General features: G+C 40.2%; 1 protein-coding gene across 3 annotated transcripts in view; it reads right to left on the bottom strand.

Annotated features, from left to right (window-relative positions):
* DNAJC13 (DnaJ heat shock protein family (Hsp40) member C13) overlaps nt 1–23,648 on the bottom strand; it is a 57,814-nt gene extending 34,166 nt beyond the window's left edge. For 2 of the 3 annotated variants that reach the window (XM_069007458.1, XM_069007459.1), the window contains exons 1-18: nt 23,446–23,648; nt 15,563–15,643; nt 11,203–11,278; nt 10,558–10,707; nt 10,166–10,207; nt 8,903–9,103; nt 7,598–7,804; nt 7,417–7,512; nt 7,185–7,276; nt 6,216–6,382; nt 6,037–6,116; nt 5,788–5,957; nt 4,877–4,976; nt 4,518–4,625; nt 3,866–4,021; nt 3,077–3,133; nt 1,701–1,822; nt 472–547 (exon numbers count right to left, since the gene is read on the bottom strand). In XM_069007458.1, the coding sequence (XP_068863559.1) occupies nt 472–547; nt 1,701–1,822; nt 3,077–3,133; nt 3,866–4,021; nt 4,518–4,625; nt 4,877–4,976; nt 5,788–5,957; nt 6,037–6,116; nt 6,216–6,382; nt 7,185–7,276; nt 7,417–7,512; nt 7,598–7,804; nt 8,903–9,103; nt 10,166–10,207; nt 10,558–10,707; nt 11,203–11,278; nt 15,563–15,630 (1,968 nt within the window). In that variant the 5' untranslated portion in view covers nt 15,631–15,643; nt 23,446–23,648. Of the gene's footprint in view, nt 1–471; nt 548–1,700; nt 1,823–3,076; nt 3,134–3,865; nt 4,022–4,517; nt 4,626–4,876; nt 4,977–5,787; nt 5,958–6,036; nt 6,117–6,215; nt 6,383–6,500; nt 6,590–7,184; nt 7,277–7,416; nt 7,513–7,597; nt 7,805–8,902; nt 9,104–10,165; nt 10,208–10,557; nt 10,708–11,202; nt 11,279–15,562; nt 15,644–23,445 lie in introns of those variants that run through there. The other variant, XM_069007460.1, reaches the window with a different exon arrangement.
* Between the last annotated feature and the right edge of the window lie 1,252 nt (nt 23,649–24,900).

The following is a 24,900-nucleotide window of genomic DNA, read 5'->3' as shown; positions in this document are numbered from 1 at the left end:
ATCAGCATATGAACTATCAGCATATGAACTATCAGCATATGAACTAACAACACATACATTTAACCAAGTTACAAGCAAAATTGGACAGGCAAGGCATGAAAGCATAGACAGAACTCTTAATGCTCTAATTTCTTATTGGCACAGAAAGCATTAGAGACATGCTTACAATGTCTCCCACATTTTTGTCCTTTTAATCAAGAAAAAGAAGTCATATACCTTATTTTTAAGTTTTGTGCCATAAAGTATTTTAAAAAGTGTGAGGAAAGTAACAGAAAATTTTTAGAGTATGAGATGCTTTGAACTAGACATCAATATCCTTTAATTAGCAGATGCCAGACTGCTGATCTCCCAGGGAAGACCTTCCCCTTGAAGGGAAAAGGTAATATGTTTATGATATAGACTGTTCCAACTTTGATACTGCAAACTTTCATATTTTATTCTTTTGCTACTCCATATTCTGTTTTTACTTACCAAAATACGTTTCAACAAGTTCATAGCAGTTTTGTTCTCAGCTGTCCAAAGGCCAACCAAATGTCTACTTAACTGCCTGAAAAAGCCATTGAAATTAACAAACTGCAAGTTAGTACTTTAAACAGATTTTTAAACTACTAAACTGTCACCCTTACCATGCTGATGAAATGAAAATGAGCAAGAGCTTTGTGCTCTTGAGTGACTAAGAGCACAAAGCATTATATTATTCAAGATAAGCTTAGCATGCTTTAAAGTGTTGCCTTTAAGAAGTTCCAGTGAAGTTAGTGGAACAGTAGCAGCACATGCATTTTGATCTAAACCTCAAAAGAACACTTGAGCAATAGAGCAGAAACATCTAATAACCAAGTGTAAGTTTATCCAGGCAACCTTAAGTTACAACTAAAGTTAAGAGTCTAGAAGCCATCAAGAACTGCTACATGCTCTACTTGAAGCTCTTAATACCAGTTACTGGCTAGAAAAGCCTTTCTGGGAGCCTGCCTTCTATGCCAACTGATACTTCCTGCCAACTTTATCACTAGGATTCTACTGCACTGAACTGAAGCATTGCTACAAGCACATCGTAAGTAGTAGCACCAAACAGAACTGGCCTAACAGATGGTTTCATACCAGCTCTCTCCTGGATGACACACAGTGCCAACAGCTCCACTTGTCCCTACACTCCTTAGCAACTCTGAGCACTTCAGGAATGCACACCTAAAGCTTCTATAATCTCGTATTTGGGTGGAAATAATTAACTCATTGATCATCCTCCACAGCATACCCTCAGAGATCACAAGTTCTACTGACTGTTGATTCAGGGAATAATTTCTGTGGGGAAACTTCTCTCTCAGGTAGGATGGGTGACCCTAACTGCATGCAAGATGTCTGAGATGTGCACACCAGGTTTTATACAGTTGTACAGTACAAGTTGAAACTTTTTACAAGTTCCAGACATTCTACTTGCCTTTTCTTTCCCTGAATTAAAAGAAATAAAAAATCAAAACTTGAGCCATTAATGAGTAACCAACCCAAACCCACCTTAACAAAAAATAATCAAGGTTTATTAAGTGGCTGCAATCCTGGCTGAAGCTTACTCTACTAAAACATACCAGCTGCTAAAGAAAATATTCTCCTGAAGAGCTGCAACTTTTCTTCCCTGACCTCCCAATGTTCACTAGGCCATTACTTAGATTTTTTTAAACATGGTATATCAAGTGAGATGGACATACCTATTTGTAAGCATCCTCTGATCTGTGCTTATTGTAAACATAGCAGTGTGCAAGTGACGAGGTAAGGCACCTTCACTGAGAGCAAGATCTTGCATTTTGGTAGCAATCTCTTTGTCTCCTTCCTTTGGAAACAGGGCAAGATGATTACTAAAGAAAGAATCTTAGTTAAGCTGCTTTTATCTCAGTCTACAGTTCCAAGGCCTTCTTGACCATCAATTATGCCACCTCATATTCAAAAACAAGAAGCTAGAGTATGATAGGTTTTAAGTGAAAGTTCTCAATAGCAACTGCTCAAAGCTGTAGTAAAGCCATGGACCAGATAACTGATAGTTACATCTATGAGGACAGCAACTGAAGAGGGCAGGATGCCTATCTCCCATCATAGATCAGGAGGTTGTAGTAGAAGCACCATTTCCACACTACAATTATAAATTAGGATTAAACATAAGAATGGCAGCCACACATATTTGCTTGTTGCTTGACTTTTGCCAACATTGAAGACTAATGGCTGCTGTTCAGTTTACACAGCCACATGGGTAAGACTGCCACTCAGACAAGATACATCAGTTGCAATGAATAAGAAAAAGCTTTTGCAGCAGTTTTACTCGTCCAAGTGATAGGACTTTTAATAAACAACATAGCAACTTTTAGCTAACATTATCAGGTACATCAATGGAAACTTGAAGATTTGGAATACCTCTATTTCAAGTGTTCATTCACTTCCATTCCAACAAAGTACTAGATGGATTTCAGATGCATAAGCCATTGTGATACAATGAGGCACTAACTTAAGCCCTGAATTTCAACACAGGAAGTGTCAAGAGTCAGTTAGCAAGGTCACCCTGCAACAATCATGAGGAGCCCTCAAGAAGTATGGACTTAGCCCATACATTATGTGGTATGGAAACTTAAAGCCAAAGCAAGAACAGAGGCTGACATCACTAGTCTGCTCTGGGACACTACTTCTTGCTAATCCCAGTCCCATTCCATCTGGCAGTGCATCCCAGGAAATATGGCCTCTCCTCCTTGCGACACTCTCTAACATGCAGGAGAAGTCTGGTGGCTCTGAGGTATGTGACTGAGCTACATACAACATTTACAGCCAAGTCTTGACTGCAGTATGAAGACATGCAAGGCACTCCCTAATGTCCCAACTCACATGCTTTCCAAACCCCCAAGTGTAAGATAAAGCAAGTTGCTATATTAAACCACTCACAATTAAGCAGATGTTCTGTTCCTCACCTTCCAACTTCCCCCTCCCCACTCCCCACTTTGAGAAGCTGATATAACAAACTTCTCTTGGTAAGCAATTGCACTTCCAAAATAGACAATAGATATTTAGCATGCTATCCCAGCTAACATCGATCAAATCTCACCTCTATTATTGCCTTCATTACCAAACCTGCTCCTTTCACAATTGCCATGGAAGGGTGCTAGAACAGAATGTTAACAAACAAATTATCCAAGTGCAAAAATTGAAGATTAGATCATCTGTGATTCAGTTTCCTTAACTAATGTACATGGGTGTTCTACCTCCAACTCAGTTTTGTGAAAGCTAGCCTTAAGAAGAGTTACTACCCTATACCTTTGAACAAGCATCTCTCATACAACTCCCAAACAGAACTCCTGGCACTGAACAGCAGAATGTATCAGAGAAGCTGGAATAATACTGAGGAAACTGGCTGACACTAACCAAAAAGCAGAAGAAAATATTGTTTTTACAATAAGACGGCATTGACAATTTAGCTAAAAATGCTACAATCCTTACAGGCTTACTACCAAAGAGGATGTTACTCTTGTTTTCTAACTGTTTTAACTCTCATTTACTGAGAGAGAAACAAAAAGGCAGAAGACTCTTCAATCAGGGAAGATCTGTGGATCTATTAAATTTATCTTAATGTCCAATGGTTTTTTACTGTGTTTCTGGAAACAGGTCTTAGGCAGATTATTCTACAATGATTTGTCATATCATTCACTACAGAATAACCACCTTAATCTGATATCTGAAGGCAAAATAATAGGCAACTAAAAAATTCACCAAGATAGAAAAGTTTATTATGGCACATTAACCAGCTGAAGACAAACCTGTCTTTCAGGAAAATAAGAAAAATTTCATGTTCACTGTTTACCTGAAGCCTCTAAAAATAGTGAAGAGTAAGTCTTACCTGAAAGAGCTTAAATAATGTTCTTCCATTAGATGCCACCATTTCCAACAACATGTCAAACTGCTGCCCCTCAGTAGTCTCACTATATGGAGCACATAGGGCAAATGTCAGGAAGTCCAGAAGTGAACTAATTACTAGGGCACCTGTCCCATGATCCTGAAATCAGGAAGACAGGTATGTAATTCACATACAGTGGCCTGAGAGTATTCATGATGCTGAAGGTGCTCTTCCCTGTCATAGCATTAAAATAGTCTGTGAACAAAAACTACAAGTTTAGCATACTCCATTACTCTAAGTATGGCACTACTGTGGCAAAGTATTCGTTTCTAAAGCATAGCAGAGACTCAAACTACTTTTTCTATTTTAATCACACAAATTTGAGTTTACACTATTCTTTTAGTAAAAAGAAACATGCAGTTTTCATATTAAACATGCAAACATTTGTTGCAGGACATTCAAATTCTGCAGTATAGATAGCCATGTCCTAACCTGTCAAGATACAAGCTAAATTAAAACAAACTTCAGTGCAGAGCCGTATTTTCAATTGCAGGTGCAAATGCATTCAAAGATGCATCTAAGTATGACAAAAGCATTTTCACAGCAATTAGGAAAGGCACTTAAAGAAGCTATCTGTTTTCAAAATTTGACTTACCACATGGGAATTGAATTTGTCTAGTAGATTTTCTAGGAACTTCTTTGAAGAAAGAAGGGAAGCTTTGTTCAACTGCTCCTGCCTCAAGTCATAGTCATCATGCATGGGCTATAAAAAAAGAAGTATTCACTACGCAGTCACATTTCAACCCTCAGTTCTTAACAGCTGTAATCCAAAAACCATTCTTTGTACCCACAAAAAGCACATCCTCCTTCAAGTTCAGCAAGAAATCAATGTATAACAAGTTATTTCATGTCTGAACACACTGCAAGTTAAATGACAGTCCCTATTTCCACATCTGTCAATAGCCTGAAGTTCACATATTCCAAAGTGAAAAGAACCTGAAATTTAATACTTACACACATAAGAGCACAAAGCATGTCAATAGAGGCATGGGTTACTCCATCATTGTTCCTTTTGAGGGCTTTCACGACCTTCACTCCTAATCGTTCTCGAAATCTTTTGAAAGGAAAGCAAAACCACTAAGATAAGAAACTAAAATCTTAAAATTAAAGTGACCAAGTGGAGTCTGCTCCCATCGCATTTAGCAAGCCAGTACCCTGATATTTTCATAAATTTGAGATTCTTAGTAGGAAAATATTGACTTCACTGTTAACAACATGCCAAGCACATTCATCAAAATAAAGAGGTATCTGTGTAGTTACAGGATACCATTTACAGAGAAACAGAACTATAAAGGTCTCAGACTAAGTGCTTTTGTGACTCTTCTCATCATTCTGTATATTATAGTTGCTCTACATTTCCTAGTCAGAAATATTTCAAATAATTTCTCGTTTTCAGAACAACAGACAGTTTTTCTGCTTCCTTATGTTATTTAAGACAAACTCCAAGCAATGTGTACTTACTACAGAAGTACAACCTGCTAACATCATTTTAGCTTGTGTTGAACTGAAGATAGGAATGACATCAGCATACTTTCAGAATGAAGAACTGCCTACTTTAAGGACAGATGAGGGTACATGTTAAAAGTTTTTCCACTAGGAAAATCATTAAACTGTATTTGCCTCAAGACAGAATATTTAGCACAGGAAGAATCAGCTTTACTTGCTAATGATTACCTGGGATTCTCAATTTACACTAAAGCCTGGTGACAACTTCATACTACTGTAAACAATCGCGTACAGAGTCTTACAATCTTTTACAGAAGGGAGTCCTAACTCCATTTCTCAGTTTTAGACATAAGTTACTAAAGAAAGCTCAAGAACTATTTCACCTACTACGTCCAAGCATGAAGAGACTTTGCACTTACTTTGGAAGCTGAGTAAAGGCAAGGAAGCCTGCTTTTGAAGCCACTAGTCGTCTTACTGCTTGGAACTGGCTTTCAAGCTCTGCATTAGATGCTGCAGTATCTCCCTCTTGGGAGAGCAATGCTGTTATGGCATTATTAATGAGCTTCTCCTTGTTTTCTGAGAACAGACCCTGGTTAAAAAATAGCAATCAATAATTTCTTTATGCATTAGCAACATCTTAAAAGGATGGGTAAAGGCTCTATTCTTACATCTTGTGTAACTGCATGTAGGACTCCACTGTAGGAAATGTTAGCATTGAACCTGAACACAGCATCTGCAAAGTTACCATCTGGAAAAAGACATAACAAAAGTTAAGTGCACAGTGCCTGACTCAGTATCTGGATGCTTTAAAGAGCACTATAAACCCATGTAAGAAGCATTAGCTTACTTGGAGGAGCAGCCAAAAACTTCAGATGAAGGCTCTCTACTTCTTCATCTACAGGCATACTGAGTAATCCCCAACGCTGGCCTTTGTGTGTGGAGGTCATCTTCACACAGACATCTCTATTACCAGAGGCTCTCACTCCATCCAACAAGCTAGCCAGGAGAGAATCTCTGGGTTGGGACAAAGACACACAAATACAATTTATATCAGAGAAGTGGTGCCAAAGAACCAAGTCATAAGAAAAATGGGGCAGAAAAAAAAAAATCACATAATGAAAGGCAGTAATACCTGGAATCTCTTACTACCACTAGTGCCAACAGTTACACCTCCAGAAGAAACCACAAACTTTCAGTGTTCCTTTATTCACTGTAGGGAGAGAGCTGACTTACATCCAGTACAGCCAGCTGCAGCCTTTCACTAATGGGATCAATTCTAGATTATCTGTTAATGAGTTACACATGTTGTGAGCCAAATCATCCCTGTGCTTTCTGCAAAACCTCACTTAGCAGGATTAGACTGTATTACAACTGTAAGTGCACTCAGGGACTGTTCTGTTGGTTGTTTTAAATAGAATCAACTAAGACTGTCTCAAGCAAAGAGCTCAAAGGGTTCACAGCCTTTACATTTCCATGTTACTTAGACTGTGCTTTCTTCCCTTCTTTCAGATATACTACTTAACCAAGTACAGCATACCCAGAACTCTATTGCTTAGGAGAAACAGGCTGTATCTAACTGTCCAACACCTTTTCATGTTCATCAGAAATCTTCTGGAGAGATTTGCTCGAAGTTGGGATGAAGGCAAATGGGAAAGATTTATTTCCTGTAACAAATCTTGATTTGTAAGTGGCAGACTGCTAGAACAGCAAGGCTTTGAATAAACCCCTCCAAAGGTCAGTTTATGCAAGCTGAGAAACCACAAGCACTACAGCAGCAACTTCCTTTGAACCTCTAATGCACAGAAGCTGCAGTTACCTTTCTGTTGAAGAGTATTTCCGAATTTGTCCTTTGATGAATTCAATGGTGAAAAGCTGGGGGTTTTCACAGTCACACACTATTGCAAATACCTAAAAATAAGGGACAAGGATCACATTCATGAAGCAGTGTTATTTAGGTACTCTACAAATTAAGGCTTACATATACTATCAATTCCACTCTTTTAGAGCTTTTATTAGAAGAAGTAGCACTGAGAAAGAATGCCCCTTACCTCGCCTAAAGGTTTCAAAGTTGCAATGTTGTAGGTAGCTGGATCCCTCTCAACTAAGCAAGCTTCTGTAAGAGCTAGTACTCTTTTCACAGGTTCCTTGTAAAACAAGAGAGAGGCATGCTAGGAAAGAGAACACTTAGTACTTAATAGGAACCAAATATGTTCAGTCTGATAGCCTTACCAAGTGCCTAGGTGTTACTTTTTGAACAACAAACTCTGCTAAAGATGTTATAGACTCATCATTGCTGTACTTTCCGAAGCGAAGATTCAAGTATTGCTCAAATTCTAGGGATTCTTTCCTTATCCGCAGAGAGATGCCTATGAAGTTGCCAGCATGCTCTATTGCACTCTTGATAATTTCCTCCCTTTGCTCAGAAGCAAACAGGTGCTGCAAATTTTGTCAAGAAAAAAAGTTAACAGGTGAAAAATACAGCACAGCTGAAGAAAACCACAGTTTTATAATCTTCTACTATATACCTAACACAAAGGAATGTTCACAGCAGGCGGACTAGCCTTTGCTAAGTGCACGGTATAAACACACATTCATTGCATAAGAGATCCACAATTAAGTTTACCTTTGTTTTTAAAAAGAAAAATCTATAGCAGCTATTCCTCAAGGACACTGTGCTACACATTTGTGTGCCATTAAAGTTATGGTCTGCATGACCTGCCTGTCCACCCCTGGCAACAGATCCTGACAGCCTGGCAGAAGCAAGGAGCCAGAGAAAGCAACTGGGGCTACCACTGGCAATCTGCAAGGTAAGGGCAGTTTTAGAGGATCAATTATATATTGCTAGTTTTATGCCAGAGAAAAGCATGCTGCAGTGCAAAAGATGTGGAAACCCTGACCTAGTCCTATTTTGTTAGTAGAGACTGAGGTAGCTATATCTAGGAATTAATTTATTGTTAATAACGTCAAGACCCTTTTCAGCTGCTTGAAGTACAGTACACAGAAATCCTGAAGTACAGTACACAGAAACGCTGTCATGACTCTAGAACCAACATTACACTGCAGTATTTCCCAAGCAAAGCTGCCAAGTAATCAGATCACAGGTCTAAAGAGACAACAGCATCACTGATCAATCTATTTCTGAATAGAATCCCTCCATCGGTTAGGTAGCTTAGTAACACACTACCTGTCACTTCTGTAACTTTGAGAAATGACAGGAAATTCCACATCCACATCACATTCATATTCTCTACCTGAAAAAGCCCGAGATATTTCACCCTTTCTAGTTCTTAAACATGCAACACACACACAAACCCCCCCCCCACACCAAAAACCATAACCAAGCCCATACATAACTCTCAAAAGTTTTAACTAATTTCCCTTCCTTTTAGGATCTGTCCATAAACCTTGAGGCTCCACAGATGGGTCCCAAAGATGTGCATACTTGTACGCGCCACCTATGTTGAAGCTTCATTATTAAATATGCAGCTATAAACATCCTAAGAACCATACCAAGATATTTGATTTAACACTCACCAATCTACTAAATCCTCCATAGAGGATACAGAAGCCTCCCTGATAGCCAGTAATATCAACAAAGCCTTCAATGTTTCTGTAGTCATAGGAGCACAGGACTTTATTTGTTGCAGGATCAATTTGGTCAATACCTCCAGGAGTCACTTCCAGAATCACAGGTTTCCTCGTATCACTCCAGTGATGCTTATAGCAGTTATACCTCTGCAGAGAGAGCTACTTTTAGACATCTACACACACTCCTTTACTACACAGCAATAGTTCTCTACTTAGCTAGTAAGTTCAAAAAATTATATAATTTCCCTTAATGCTCTTATCTATATTAAGAACACTATGAAGCAAAAGAAAGTAGCTGTCAACTGACAAGGAGGTCACAGCTTAAACGATCTATGTTGAAGCAAGAACAGAATCCCAAAAGAGCCACTTCTGAAAGAAGTAAGTTCTCTTGTTGCTGAAGGTGGTCTACTCACAGACTTCTGAACACTGTGGTTAGATGAGGAAATAGCATTTATACCAAATGCTGTTATTCAGCTAATTAAATCAAGTTGAGGTACATTTATCACAGTAGTGAAAATTTTTGATCTCCTGCAGTCACATTCCATTACAAATAGACTCACTTAAACCAGCAAAAGTTAGAGGTCTGTTCTACACTACAGCAAGACAAAGGGGATCCCCATATTCCACCAGTGTTACTATGCTCACAACTGAAGATTTATTCTACGAAATACTTTAAATTACTTAAGGTAACTTTAAGCACTTGAAGTGCTATCTTCTATGACCAAAAGACAAATATAAAGCTCTGTATAGTGTGCTGCTTGTTACTATGTTACCACAATTCAGTGAATGCCAATCTTGTCTGTAATCTGACCTATAGAAATCCTTCTAGGAAGCATCAAATGTTCAGGATGTTATGCAGAAAAGTATTAAGTTAGAAAGTAAAGTAAAGTAAACATTGACTAATGAATCAATGTTTTTCTTCTTTCCAAGTAAGAACTCCACATGCCACAGCCCTGTATTTCAACAGTAAGATTCATAGTTCATGTACAAGCATAAGGCTCAGGCCAGGTGAAGAGTGCTCAAATATTCTACTGGTTTCCACTGCTTTTGAACAAACTCAATTTTCTCTTCTTAAAGACTTCAGATCCAAATTCACAAAAGCTATTTTAGGTAGCACATATAGCACAACCATAAAATACATGAACAAAGTAGAAGTCTTTAGATCATTTACTTAAAACTGCACATGATGCAGATAAGCCAGACACTTACCCGTCCTGTGATTTTTCCTTCTGAGAAGTCTGTCCTGAATCTCTGTTTTTAAAAAAGTTAACCATGAATGAATGCAAATATGACAGCCAATCTATCCAGAAAGTCTACATTTAAGCTGACTCTGTTTCATGGGACTCATATTAAGCCTCCTCAGAAGGCTCACCATTCCACTGCAGTTTAATATATTCAATATTTGTAGCTTTACTCCCTGTTTACAAATCATGCAGTGCTTGCTGCAACTGACACTAGATCAAGTTCATTAACATCACAGCTCAAAAAACTTGCTTTCCTACTTTTTATGCAGGGAAAGAAAGCATAATAAGCTACCACAAATGGTAATGGTAACCAAGTACTTACTGGTTGCTTGAAGAAAACAAAAATAAAAATCTTACCAGTGCCTCTGTAAGGAGTTCTGTTCTGTGCTCTGTGGAAAACTTAAGTGTTTCGGATTTTTTTCCACTCCCTTTGCGAAAAGTGAGACTAAATTCTGTTCCTTGTCCTTTTCCAACAGGAGAAATACTACAGATATCTCCATAAGGCCACTAGACAATTGAAAGTAATTAGGTTATACTGCTAGTAATTTTACAGCTACATCTCCCCCTGCTTCTAAACCCCTTAGAACCTATAATAACCCAGGGCTGTAACAAGATGACAGTCAGCATGCTACACAACAGCATTAGCTGGAACTTCCTATTTGATACTGTGCAAAGTAAGTAAGTGTCCTGACTCCCTTCAGGGACATAGCTTAGCAGTGATCAAACTTATCCCAGTTCCTTTGGAACAGCACAGCCAAAGGCAAATTACTACTTGTTGGCCAAAACAGAGAAATTGCCTAAAAGTAGAAAACCTTACTGGGTATTTGTGGAGTCAGCAAAGGCAACACAGACTTTCTGTTATGTGTGCTTTTGTACACAGCTGCCACACCTTCTGGCTTTTCTGAGAGCTTGTCAGACTAGATGGTTTCTAAAGCCTGAATGCCACTATTCACTCTGGATAATGAATGTAAGTCAAAAATCAACTTCAAAAATGATAGTTACCTGATTTGTAACTTCTAGTGTGTTGGGGTTGTACGTGGTGATAGCATGGGTTCCAACTGAAAAGACTCGCTTATATCTAGAATACAAAAAAGTGTTAAGTTTCTCCAGAAGTCACAGGAAAACTCCTGCTGAACTGCAAAAATGATGTTAAGAAGATATATACAGGTCTTTGTTAGGAAACGGATATGGAATTTTCTTTGTTCTTAGCCTAAAGTCTACCCTTACAATATGTTAAGCTCTTCTGTTCTATATATCCATAAAGGGGACATAAAAGTTAAATACTACTAAATATATTTATTTATGCATACCTTTTCTTAAGTTAATTGCTAAGTCAGGATCAAAGACTCTTGGAACTTGCACTGAAAGGTACTACTAGACCAGAAAAAATTCTAAGGCTACAAAGATAGGGAAAAAACCCCCCAACCATTCCTGCAATAGTTTAAAGCATCTGTCTGAAGCTGTCTCAGACAGCAGTTTTAACATGAAATCCAATTCACACAATTGGTCACAATACTGTACCAAGTCAAAGCACTACTATGGCCAAGACTAATTTTCTCCATCTTGAGGGAAACCAAAGCTACCAAACTCTAGAAAGACTCAGATCATTGAAGCTATAGTCATTGTACATCGATATCGTAGATATGTTAACTGTGCCAGGGCTTAAACAATAGCTGTAGCAAGGTAGTTGCTGGTGTTTCAGATATATCAGAAACAACCAGCAATGAGCTAAAGCTAAGACATTTAGATGCATCAAGTGCAAAATCGAAGCCTTACCATGGCTTCATTTCCTAGATAATCTTCAAAACATACCCTGAACAAATAAATACTCTTTACCTATTTCTGAATCTGAAAGTTCTGCAACATAACTAAGCAGAGTTTGAAACAGTTGATTATTAATTATACCTTATTATTTGCACTAACCATGTTACAGGGTGCTTCCATCTGGAAGCCATCCGACACAAAAAGTAAAGCCAAACCTGAACCAGAGCCAGTACCAATAAGTACTCTCTGACTAAAGCAACAGCATTTGAACATGGATGCCTTTCTTGAACTTGAACCAAATAAAAATACTTTGGCTAGTTGTCCACATCAAAAATGATTGAGTGAATTTAAGTTTCAGTTCTGGGCAAACTGTGGGTTTGCTTGGAAAAGATATTATCAACCAGGTGCTTAACTAATCTGAATCTGTGCTGTACTAGACACTGCATCAAGAACCAGCAGGTCACTTTTCCCATCCTTCTCTGCATTCTTGTGTTGCAGTCCCTTTTCCCCTCTCACTTGACAGGTCTGCAGCACAAGCCATCATTTCTGTAGAAGGTCAAACTTTGCATGGGCTTCAAATATATTCTGAGCAGCTCCCACATATCCCTTATAACAGGAAGGTCAAGAGCATCTATCTGACATCAGGCAATCTCACAAACTTAATACCCTTTCATCTTCCATTATTATTCAAATAAACTGGTGCAAGTTACTGGCACAGAGTTTACCAGGAATTAAACAAGTGCTTATTTTCTTCAAGGCTCAGGAACGTCTACCTTCCACCTTAAGGATGTTTAATATATTTGCAAAACCTATTTGTTTTTCCACATAGTTGAAATTTCCTTATTTAAGATGCAGGTCAAGGAAGTCATGAAGTAATGAAGCAGAATGTTTGAAGCTACACTAGCTGCTAATAATTCCACTACATTCAGCCTGTCAAAGAATGCTCCAGTTCTTAGTTCATAAGAAGAAACCAATTCTTCCCTCTCCTCTCATTGCACAATTTAGGTAGGTATTCTTTTATACAACTTATAAATAAAGTTTAAGTTCTTTAGAACAGCATATCACAAGTAATAAAGCTCGTTATTACTTGCTCAAGGTTTTGTTTACTTAGCCTACTATGAGCTGCACAGTGCTTTGTGGCAGAGGAAGGATTTGCAACCATTACACATAATTGAAGACCAGCTTCCAAACATCACAGCCCCCTTCTTTTCTCCCCTCACGCTCAAGTCTACATTTCAAGATCTAGGAAGCATTTATTTTCCAGCATTCTTAATATGCGATGGGGCAAGGAACAAAAAACAGAACAGCAGTTTTGCTGAGTTTCCCTTGTTTCCTCTCCCTAGCTAAATTCAGAAGGCCCAAGTCTTGCTGCATGAACAGAGCAGATTCAGAAGTCAGCTCTTACACATGGCCTACTCTTGTTCAGAACTTCACCTTTAAATATGTAAGAAAGGTATTCACACCTTCAGGACTTGAAGAGTTTACTATTAATTATCTCTCAAACTACTCTGCAGTACTGTCTAATCCCAGGCTGTTTTGAGAAGAGTTGAAGCAAACATCCTCTTCCCTGTAAAAAGGTTTTTGCCTATTCACTAGTTATTTCAAAGGACTGTAGAGATCTTTTTAATCAGAATGAACCTGGTAGACAAATTTCATACCACCATACCCAACAGAAAAACAATCTTCATTAATTTTACAGATCTACAGATTAACACTGGAGCATCATCATCTGTACTACTAGGAAATACTTTACAGACACACACACAGAGCCCATATTCAAAGTGACAGATTCTATGAGTAGTCAAAATGATTCAGGCTCATTTAGCACCACACATTAAGTTACTGCTTTTTTAATGTTATACATAGATTATACTGAGAATGTAGAACTATGAACTGAGTGGACTAAAGCATTCAAATATAAAATTACTAAAAACCAAATAAGCTTCTCCAGCAACAAACAAGAGGCAACTACTTACTAATTACTTCTTTTCCCTTCATTATAAAAGTACTAACACACCACTGAATTTTTAAACTGAATCTGTCCTAGACTTTAGACTTAGCCTGAAGTTCTCTAAGACTTCTGTAAGTGTACCAGAACATTACCATCAAGGTTCAAGATCATAACTTCAAGAGCTTGCCTCAGGCTCTTTAATGAAAGCAGATGGGTAAAAGAAGAAATCTGAGGTTTATGCATTTGGTTTTCACCAAACAGCTCAAATCACACACACTAAATTCGCACATATGCCACAGAAAATTCTGAGGAAGAGATTAGATGGTTTCTATTGGGGAACAGAAAGACTAGGAGGGACAAACTTCTAATATTCTACCCCAATATGGTACCTTATTGTTACTAAGGGAAATAGTTTATTCACCCATGCCCACACAACTCCAAATGCATGGATCATAACTCAGGTACAACTCAATTTACTCAAGTACTGGATACAATTCTACTGAGATAAAACTAAATATTAAACAATTTCTTTCAAGTCAATCAAAACTCTGTCTTAGTAGAGGAAAGATTTTGCACTCAGAGAGCTGCTCAGTCTAGTCTGGACTCTGAACCACACAGAGTTTTAATTTTTGCTGACAAAAAAGCAGGGAGCTCTCACAATTCACAGAAAGATCCGTGACTGATGCTCCTTGAAATTCTGTCCTTCTTTCCTTCTCAGTATTCCCAGTCTTTGATAGGATGAAGGTGTCAGACAGGCAAAATAAATCAACCAGTTTCAATTTACTGGCCAAACAACACATTTGGACAGTACTTCTTTATATAACAATTACAATCAAGCAGTTCTCATGTTCCCAAGGTGCAGATAACCCACCCTCTTCGTTACGTTCATGTTTAGATAGCAAGGAGAAACCCCATTCTACAGAGATACTATGCATGTGAAAAAGAACAGTGGGTAAGGATACCAAATAAAGTCCTGCAAGAGCTGACTTCAGACACAGTATAACAGATACCAGTTACAATAACTTAGTGGATAGTTTTATTAGACATTACCAAGCTTTAGCAGACAGAATCATCACCAAAAATTCTCTAAGACCACCATTAGGATCAGGTTTATTTCTATTAGCAGAATTTTTCAAATTATCTCAGTTAGTAGTTTAACAGGTAATCTGTTACACAACTTGTTAAGTATATGTGTGGACTAGTGATCCTCATTTATTAAAGTACATAAGACACTGCTCCTCCATAAGCCTGTTCTGAGAAGAAGCCTTTCTGCTCCTCCATAAGCCTGTTCTGAGACACTGCTCCTCCATAAGCCTGTTCTGAGAAGAAGCCTTTCCACTTTAAATTTAGTATTTTATATAGTAAGTTCAAGAGACTTAGAAGCTAAGTCAGGTGGTCCATTTCAGAGCTACACTGCAGTGTGGGAACATAAGCAGACAAAGGGTAAAACACAGTGTTTAAAATCCAAATTGATTCTAGTGAAGATACATTCAGTTCAGAGAGTGAGCAGCAGGAGCCTTTAGTTCAATTTTCATCCATCTGTTGGATGAGGTTAAAACTATGCAGCTAAATCCAATAACAGAGGAGAAATGTCACACAAAACATTAAAAACAAAAAACCAAAATTAACAAACTTCAAACTACTTACTTTCCCCTCCATGAATGTTTTGTTGTGTAGAAACAAGCAAGATCTCTGTTTTCTCTAATTATATTCATTCTGTGCCAAGGCCTGAAAACAAAGGAGACATCCTGTTAGTACTCAGGATTTTTATTTAAAACCAAAGTTCACTAATCATCAATATGCTTCAAGACAAAAAGACTTTGTTTTTAAACTTATGTTTATCAAACAATGCACAAGAATTATTAGTTTCTTCACTGCATTTGTTACACCAGCTACTCCTTAACAGTACCAGGTTCCAGTAATTTATGTCCCATTTGCCATATTCCAATCACTCTACTTTCACTGCACCTTTGCCCATGCAAATTCAAGTATATTTTATGTCATCTCCAAAATGCTTTACTCCTGAAAATTGTGTGATATCAAAATTATTTGAGTGCCCTCTACCTGCAACTCCAGCTAAGTCAAAGTCCTATTGGAATTTTGAAATAAACAGTAAAGAGATATCTGGATACACATAGAACAGTTTGTTTTCCAGTCTGAAACAGAACTTGAGGTTGAGAAACTTACTTATTAGCTAAGCATTGTGATCAAAGAGCTGACTAAGTACCATTCCTGTGCTGAAAAGTTTATGCAATCTCACCACTAACATCCTGACATGCTTATTTCACACAGGAATATCTATTCCCTAAACACACACACACAGAGGAATTTAGTGAAACTTGCCCACAACTGCTTGAGTGGATCATTGCTTTAGGAGCTGCTAAGTTCTAAGGAATGCTTGTAAACACTACTATTTTCAATGCCTGAAACAAATGCATGTTGAGTAGTTCAGAATTTAACCTCCCTTTTACTTCACTGTGCTGTTACTGCATATACAAGGAAGTCAAGCAGACATTCCCTGATTAAATACAAGAGTGAAGTTGTCACTCTTCATTTACTGTTACAGCATTAGTTTTATTTTCAAATGTGTTAAAACAGGCTTCCATGTTAGTGATGGAAGACTGGTACTACTCTCAGGTTCACAGCAATAACATGGTGGCATCCCCAAAACATCACACACTAACGCTGGTCTGCAAGAACACAGCTTGCCTGAAGCAACTCCCAAGGAACCCAGTTCCAGTCAGTACCCCACTGAAAGTTAGGTAACAACCCACTATCTTTTAACTTTCAGCTAACTCTGCTTGATTTGGCAAATGAAGATTTCTTATTTTCAGATGGATGACCCGTAACATTAGCTCATCACTAATTTCTACCCTCTACAACTTCAGGTTATTTTCTTTCTGAGCAAAGGCTGTAGCAGTTATGGAGTCATAAGCACGAAGAATGGATAATCTGATCAAAATGAACTCTAGAACTCCTTCCCTCGGGTGAAGAACCAGCACAAGCATCACTACCTACTGAAGGAAAGTTGGGATGCTGCCTCTGGGAAGAGAGAAGAGCAGTATTTACATGTTTCAATGACTCAATCTTTGAGTCAAATCTTCAGATCTAATACTCCAGTGATTTGTGGCAAGTTAAATTCTCTAAAGACAGCTTTTGGAAACCAAATTTTATGAGGGACAAGATATTCAACAGCATTATTACTGCTGACATCATCTACCTGGATCTGTGCAAAGCATTTGACACTGTCCTGCATGACACCCTTGCCCCTAAACTGAAGTAACACAGATTTGACAGATGGACCACTCAGTGGATAGGGAATTGTCTGGAGGGTTGCACTCAAGGAGTTGCTGTCAATGGCTCAATGTTGAAGTGGAGATAGTGACAAGTGGCATTCCTCAGGGGTCAAGACTGAGACTGGCACCGTGTAAACACCTTTGCCAGGTGTTAACAGTGGACTCTCTGCAAGTTTGTTGATGACACCAAGCAGCGTGGTGCAACTGACAGGGAGGAGGGAAGGGATGACATCTAAAGGGCCTCTGAGAGGCGAGAGCAGTGGGTCCGTGCCAACCTCACAAAGTTCAACAAGGCCACATGCAAGATGCTGCACCTGGGCTGGGGCATCCCAAGCACAAATACAGGCTGGGTGGAGAATGGCTTGAAAGCAGCCCTGAGGAGGATTTGGGGGTGTTGGCTGCTGAGAAATTCGACACAACCCAGTAACATGCACTCACAGCCCAGAAGCACATTCTGGGCTGCATCAAATGAAGAGTGGCCAGCAGGCCAAAGGAGGCAATTCTTCCACTCTGCTCTGCTCTCGTGAGACTCCACCTGCAGTACTGTGTCCAGCTCTGGGGCTCCCAGCATAAGAAGGACCTGGTCCACACCTCTAGGAGCGAGTCTAGAGGAGAACAACAAAGATGGCCAGGGAGGGAGCTGGAGCACATCTCCTATGGAGACAGGCTAAGACCTGGGACTGTGCATCCTGGAGAAAAGGCAGCTCCAGGGAGAACTTACAGCAGCCTTCCAGTACCTAATGGGACCTACAAGAAAGCCAGAGAGGGGCTTTGGGCATGTAGTGACAGGACAGAGTGACAGCTTTAAACTGAAGAGGGGAGGGTTAGGTTAGACGTTAGGATTAAGTTCTTTATTGTGAGGATGGTGACGCACTGGAACAGGTTTTGCCCAGAGAAGTTCTGGACACCCCTTACACCAGCCCTGGAAGTGCTCAAGGCCAGGCTGGATGGGGCTTTGAGCAACTTGGTCAAGTGAAAGGTGTTCCTGCCATGGCAGGGAGGTTGGAACTAGATGATCTTTAAGGTCCTTTCCAACCCAAAGCATTCTGATTACTCCTGAAGTTCTCTGTTTTGCTTGGTTTAAGAACTATTTTTATTACCATGGATAAGAATCAAACCATTACACTCTACCCAAACTACACAGATCCTGCTGTACAGCAGCACACTTTAGATCAGGTAATTTTGTTTTTAAAGTTATCTTTCAGAACAACATGTCCTATATTAAATCTTCATGCCTCTCTTTCAAAGCCATTTTCTTGACATTGACTAAAGTATTAGTAAAAATAAAATAAGAGGCTTATAACAAGACTAGCTCCACTAAGTACAGGATTAAAAGATCTGTTTATCTGTAATTCCAGTTTCACCAATACCAGACTCCTCCGACCAGCTCTGTTGGGTCTCCCACTTGCTCTAGAATATTTAAAGCAAGGTTGTAAATATCTACTCCTAATAATGCATACCTAAGAAACATTAATTTATGAGCTACCAGCAGCTTCCAGTAATTTTAACACCAGCATCTAACTAGAATCAGGATACTGATACATGAAGTATTGTACCTGAAATGCAAGTGACAAATTCACCAGACTGCTTTTTTGTTTAGATGAAAACTACTAAAATCATTTAGCTTTGATGCTTTACCCACTGTGCTTCTGGACAGTGATTGCAACTGTCCCTCCCACTGAGGAGACTACCACAGGGGCAATATATGCCCAAGTCTAGTAACAATTAATTCTTGTACACATTTTCCAGCAGTTTAACAGAGAGAAGGGCTAACAATAGCCCAGTGTTCTGAGCTGCTGTGTTAAAGTCCAGCAATTATTTTCCAGCTGTCTTTGATTCCACAGTAAGAACAAGATGAAAAAAATAGTTCATACCAAAGACAAAGATACTTTAGAAGAAACCAGAAAGTTATCTTCCTTCACTCATTCCAGCAGAACCAAAGTGGCATCACTCTTGCTGTACTATCTACAGTGTGATAGACTGTAATTTTAGCACTGAAGACAGTATAACCATTGACTTTGCAGAACACATCAGGCTTTACCACTAATCAAGTTTAGCCATATTGCCAGTGTAAGCTAGAGTGGCCTGCTTAGTCCTATCATATTAATTTCCTAAAATAAGAGAACATCCTTGTTACCTTTACCTCTTCTTCCCATATTCAATAGACCTTTAAAAAGTTAACTGACTTAACACAAAAATTGAGTGAAATTTGTTACTTCACTCATTAAAGCATCCAGGACACTAAAGCACTAACTTTAACAATCATCTTCGTGTTCTGGGGTACCTAGGAGTAGAGAAGTCACAACTTCAAAGGTTGTTTTGGATACTTTGAGCACAGCTATTGCATATCCCATACTGATGGTTTTCAAAGTTTTGATACTAGAGAAACACCCAGTTGTTCCAATTCCACTGGAGCAGAGGCAAAACCTACTTTGAAAGTAGCAGTTTGTAAACATGATTTGTTTAGTTGAGAGTGCACATGCTGAATGCTGATGCAGACTATAGTCAAATAATCCAAGGATTCTGCAGGCAAAGTATTGTCTAAAAATTGCAACTTCTTTTGGGACCCCAGCTCCCCAAAATATCCCCTGGATATTTTAATCAGCTTTTTCACAGGACTGAAGTTCAACAATACTTTCCTATTTGGTTCCTGTAGTACTGTAAATAGCAGTGAAACAGCTTTAGGGGAAGAGCTGAAACCAGATTTTTGCGTGCCTCATATACCAGAAATAGCAACCCCTTAAATTAAAGGGCCAGAACTGCTTCCAGGACTCCCCCTGCCTCAGTTTAAGCTACATGGAATAGCTTGAGTTGAAAGGGACCTTTTACACAAGTAGGTATATTACACAAGCTATGCTCAATTTGCATGCACTTTTTGTTTTCCACGATTTCACATTCTTCAGACAAAACTACCATCTGGGAAAACAATCTATTTCAGGAAACTGAGACAAGTCAGTCTCAAACTACCACTTGTTGAGTCAGAAGCAAAGCTGTGACCTTGCATCAAAGCAATAGGCACGGCTATACTTATACATAAGTTTCCTTCAATTTATTTAATAAGTTGGAAGTTTGGACATGGGCTCAAAGTTTAGTGCAGAGTTCAGATTGAGTTCTTTCCTGATCATATTATCCCTCTATTATTACAAAGCCTCAATATCTTTCTTAAGCGAAGGTTGAGCAAGGTAGGATTCAGAACCACACAGGATTATTATTCTGTTCCACTGCAGGAAGGAGTAAAAGAAATGGGTGATAAGAAAATGAGGTTTTGTGGGCAAAAAAGGAAGAGAAATGCAGATAAGAAACTGAGATTTTGTTTTAAAGACTTATTTCTGCATGGCCGAATACAAGTTAGACTTCTTGGAAAGTCTTTACTGCGCAGGGACAGACACTCATAGCAAGCTCAAGTCTAACTTTTCTGAGAGAGAAGACATACTATGAGCAGAAAAACAGTGACCAACTGGAAAGAAATGAGAGCAAAGCACTAAAAAAAGCCCTAAGGTAGTGTTATTCTGTGGTTCTACGTACCTGCCTTCTAGCTTAAGGGTCTGGAGCCTGATTTCCAGTCATCTACTCCTCTGCAGCTTTAAAACCATTATTTAAATAAGTGACTTTTCCTGCACTGAAATGTTTTAGCTATCTATGTTTCAACTACCTCTTTCACTGTTGTGGTCACTAACTGGCAGAGTTTTGCCTTCAGATAGATTCTTTTTAACAAGACTTAATTTTTCCTCTTCCCTGAACAGTACTCTTCTCCTGAAGTACTACAGCCTAATTAGCTGTGCAAACATATTTCTTCATCTGTAGTGTAGGAACTCTCAGTCCTTTTTGTAAGAGAGGCAGGAGATAAGACCCACCAGATCCTTAAAAGAAGCTACATGCAGTCTGCTGCAGTGATAGCAGCAATCCCACCCAGAACAGAAACAGGCTGAGAATTTCAGCCTTATTACTACCATAAATGATGGTGACAACATTAGCATCCATCCTCCAGGTGACCCATTCCCTCACTGACGACCAGTGTTGAGGATAAGAAAAAGTGTGGAAGATTCTGGTTTTCTTTTAAATTTATATTAGCATTCTGCTTTACCAGTGAACAAATCCGATTCACCAGCTAGACAGGTGACTATCAGAACAAAAGGATATAGTCACTAAGGGAAGGAAAAAAAAAACAAGTGTCCCTTTCAGTCATAGTTTAGCAGTCTTGTCATATTTCTTCAGAATAATGTTCTGTTTTATTAGTGAGGCAAGAAAGTTGTTAATTTTTTTTTACTTGAGAATAGTTTTTTGGAAGCAAATCAGGAAGCTAAGCAGTTGAAGGTTAACACTTCAAGATATGGGTGAATGCCAGCAGAAGAATTATTAAGTCACTTACTGAGCCTCAAACAAGTTAAAGCAAAGTCACCTCTTCAGTATGAAAAACAGATCTGGCTCTCAAGACCAAGCCTCAGCATATCACTTAAAATCTGGAAATACACAGTGATTCAATCCCTCAGGACAAATACGTGCTTGGAAACGATGAAAAATGCCACATGACACCCAGAGGAGCAAGCAATACATATGAAATAAATCTTTTAAAAAATGTGTCCCAACAAGGCTGAAATACAAGCTTGAAGTTCCTGGAAAGTTGATACCACACAGGGACAGAAATGCAGCTCTGTCTCCAAACACTCAGATATTTGCTGCAAGTGGAAAAAACTGTCAGTAATAACAGAAAGGCGCCAGTAACTTCTAGTTAAGTGTTCTGGCACTTGGCTGCCTATAGTAGGCAGGAATTAGACCCAGCTGCATATCTATGAACTGAAGCAGGCTAGAGCCAAGCTTAAGTTTCACATCTGTAATCCTGGTTCTGTTATTTTGATTTTATTCATGGCAGGCTGTTTGTAGAGCATCTTCCTAACTCAATCCTAAAATGAAACTCAAGTCACTAGTAGTCCCTTCAACAGCCTCCTCCTTTTCAACATATCTCACTACATGCAAGTGGCCTATGGAGACAAATCTAATAATCAACAACAAAAAAAAAAGACTTCAGCTTCAGAGAACTTCAATTCTAAAACAAGGATTATTTTCTGAAATGCAGTGTTATCTAACCAGCACCACATAACAGGAAATGAAGCAGTTATCTACTCAATTGTATCTACTCCAACCATTATAGATCTTATTTGTGAAAGAGCACAGGAGAAAAAGGGAAAACACATTTCAGATTACATTAACTTCAAAAGCAGCCACATAGCAGAGATTAAGTGCATTCACAGGAAGTCTCTGAATAAACTTCTAGGCCTATGTTTCCCCCCAAGCAGAATGCTCAAACACTCCCTCAGCTTGAGGGAACCAAGCCGAAAAGAGGAAAAAGACCTCTCCCTCTCAAGTGAAGTGCTAAGACAACATTACTATGGCTCAGAACTCGGCCCTCAGTAGACACAGAGCTATGAAGGTACAAGCTTCACACCATCTAACAGGAAAATCTATCCCAAAGACTACTGGCAGCTCACCGCAGGCAGAAAACCATCCAATATGCCTAGTTGTTTTGACTTTCATAAAACAAAAAGCAAGCTAAAAGCATCCATGGGAGAAATTCAAAGAGTCTTGGAAAAATAAGCGCATTAAGGGTAGATTTTCTGAAAGATGCATCTAGTTCTGCTCATGCTCTTCAGACATACCGTTAGCACTCAAAAAAGAAACAAAATCTCATCTCTGTGAGATCGTATCTCTGCCACATCTCTCCCATCCTTCATAAATTATTTCCCAAAGCATCTCCTGACGGGTATATTTTGATCTGAGGGCAGGAGGAGAAAAATAACGTGCCTTTTCTTAATGGACACGTCAGTACTCTTCTAAGAAAGAGGACAAATTCTACCCGGCGGCTACAGAAGCCGCATCAGGTGCGGGGCACGCCGAGTGAAGCACCGGGCGGGCTGAGGCTGGAGAACAACCCCAGACTCTCCCCTGCTCGGATACAGGAAGCGAAGGGCTGAGCGCGGCTGGTGACAGGCACCACGCTGGGGACGAGGGACACCCGCTCACCGCCCCAAGGCCCCTCACGGCTGGGGCAGGATTGGGGCAGCATCAGCCCCCGGGCGGCAGAGCGAGCGCTGCCCCAGCCCCGACCCCGCTCCCCGCACAGCCCCGCGGGCCGGGCGCGCCCCCCGCCCACCCACCCGGCCCCGAGCAGCGCCCGGGACCGTGGAAGGAGGCGGGGGCTGCCGCCGCCCCCTCACCTCCCCCGCCGCTGGGATTTACCTGGCCGGGGAGCCCGCGCTGCCCGGACCTGCCCCCACCAGCAATGCGCTTTCCCGGTGATAAGGGCGAAGGGGCACTGAGCGGAGCTCTCGCCCCTCACCCTCCGGCCGGCCGGGCGGGCGGCAGCCGCTACACCGCTCCCGCTGCCTCAGAGCCTGGCGCTGGAGGCCGCCATCTTAGCTCGGGCAGCGAGACCGCCCCCTCGGCGCAGCCGCCGTGCGGCCCGGGGCCGTCACGGGACGCGGTCACCTGATGTGCTCCGCGCTGCCTCCCCCTTCCCTCCGCCTCTCTCTTTCTCTCTCCCGCCCGCCCTCCTTCCTTCCTCGCCCCCTGCCGTGCCCTGCCTTGTTCTGCCGGGAACCGGCATGGCTCCCTGCGCACGCGTCGCGCCGGCGCGGGGCGAAGTCCGCTCCGCGTTACCTTTGCGCGTCGCCTGAGGAGTGTCCCTGACCGGTGGGCTCCTGCCGGGGCGGCTTCAGGCCGTGAAAGGCGCGTTGAACAGTTATAAAGCCCAGAGCACGCTTATTTAAATGATGCCCATTACTTACGTGACTGTGGAAGCGATGTTAAAATGCCACATTAAGGCTGCCGAGGCTGAATCACTGATTTATGTGGTTGGCTAACCACCCTCCTGAGTTGTTACAGGACTCTTGAGCTCCTAGCCAACTTCCCCATATTCTGCACCAGATGTAAGATTTCCCGAAAATGTTGTAAACTACGGCAGCATTTATAACACGACCTCCTGAAAATGCCTACTGATCGGCATAAATATTTTGAATGTTTTTAAATATGACTTGCATTAGCATACATGAGCTTACTATGGCCTTTCCCCTAAAACAGTGTCATTAAAGTCTGCAGATAAAGAGAGAAATGAGGAAAAAACTGTGACTGGAACTAATTATCTTGGAGAAAAAAGATCAAAACCACAGGCGGTAAATTGCTATTTTTTTACTATCCTTTTCATCATCATACAGACTCTAAGAAAACAGCATGAAGCTGAGTCAGGGGAGGTTTAGAATGGATATCAGGAGAAAGACTTTCACCCGGAGGGTGGTCGGGCACTGGAACAGGCTCCCCAGGGAAGTGATCACAGCACCAGCCTGACAGAGTTCAAGAAGCTTTTGGACAATGGTCTCAGGCACACGGTGTGATTCTTGGGGTGTCCTGTGCAGGGCTGGGAGTTGGACTGATGATCCTTGTGGGTCCCTTCCAGCTTAGGATATTCTGTGATTCTAGGATAAACTATCTGTCTTATATTTTGCTTAAGATGCATAAATACTAGTCAGTCATTCTTTTGATAAATCTAGTCCTCTGAATCTGGGGCACTGTGATAAAATAGTGCTGATGGGAAAATAACATTACTTTGGGGAAGCTGATAAATTGCTTTTGGTTACAGAACTTCAAGGGAGGGGAAAAAAAGACTTAATGTTTTATTAACGTACTAGCAATTGTAGG

This window comes from Aphelocoma coerulescens, chromosome 2 (assembly GCF_041296385.1).
Source record: "Aphelocoma coerulescens isolate FSJ_1873_10779 chromosome 2, UR_Acoe_1.0, whole genome shotgun sequence".
Lineage (NCBI taxonomy): Eukaryota > Metazoa > Chordata > Aves > Passeriformes > Corvidae > Aphelocoma > Aphelocoma coerulescens.
This window is presented reverse-complemented; position numbering and strand designations above follow the sequence as displayed.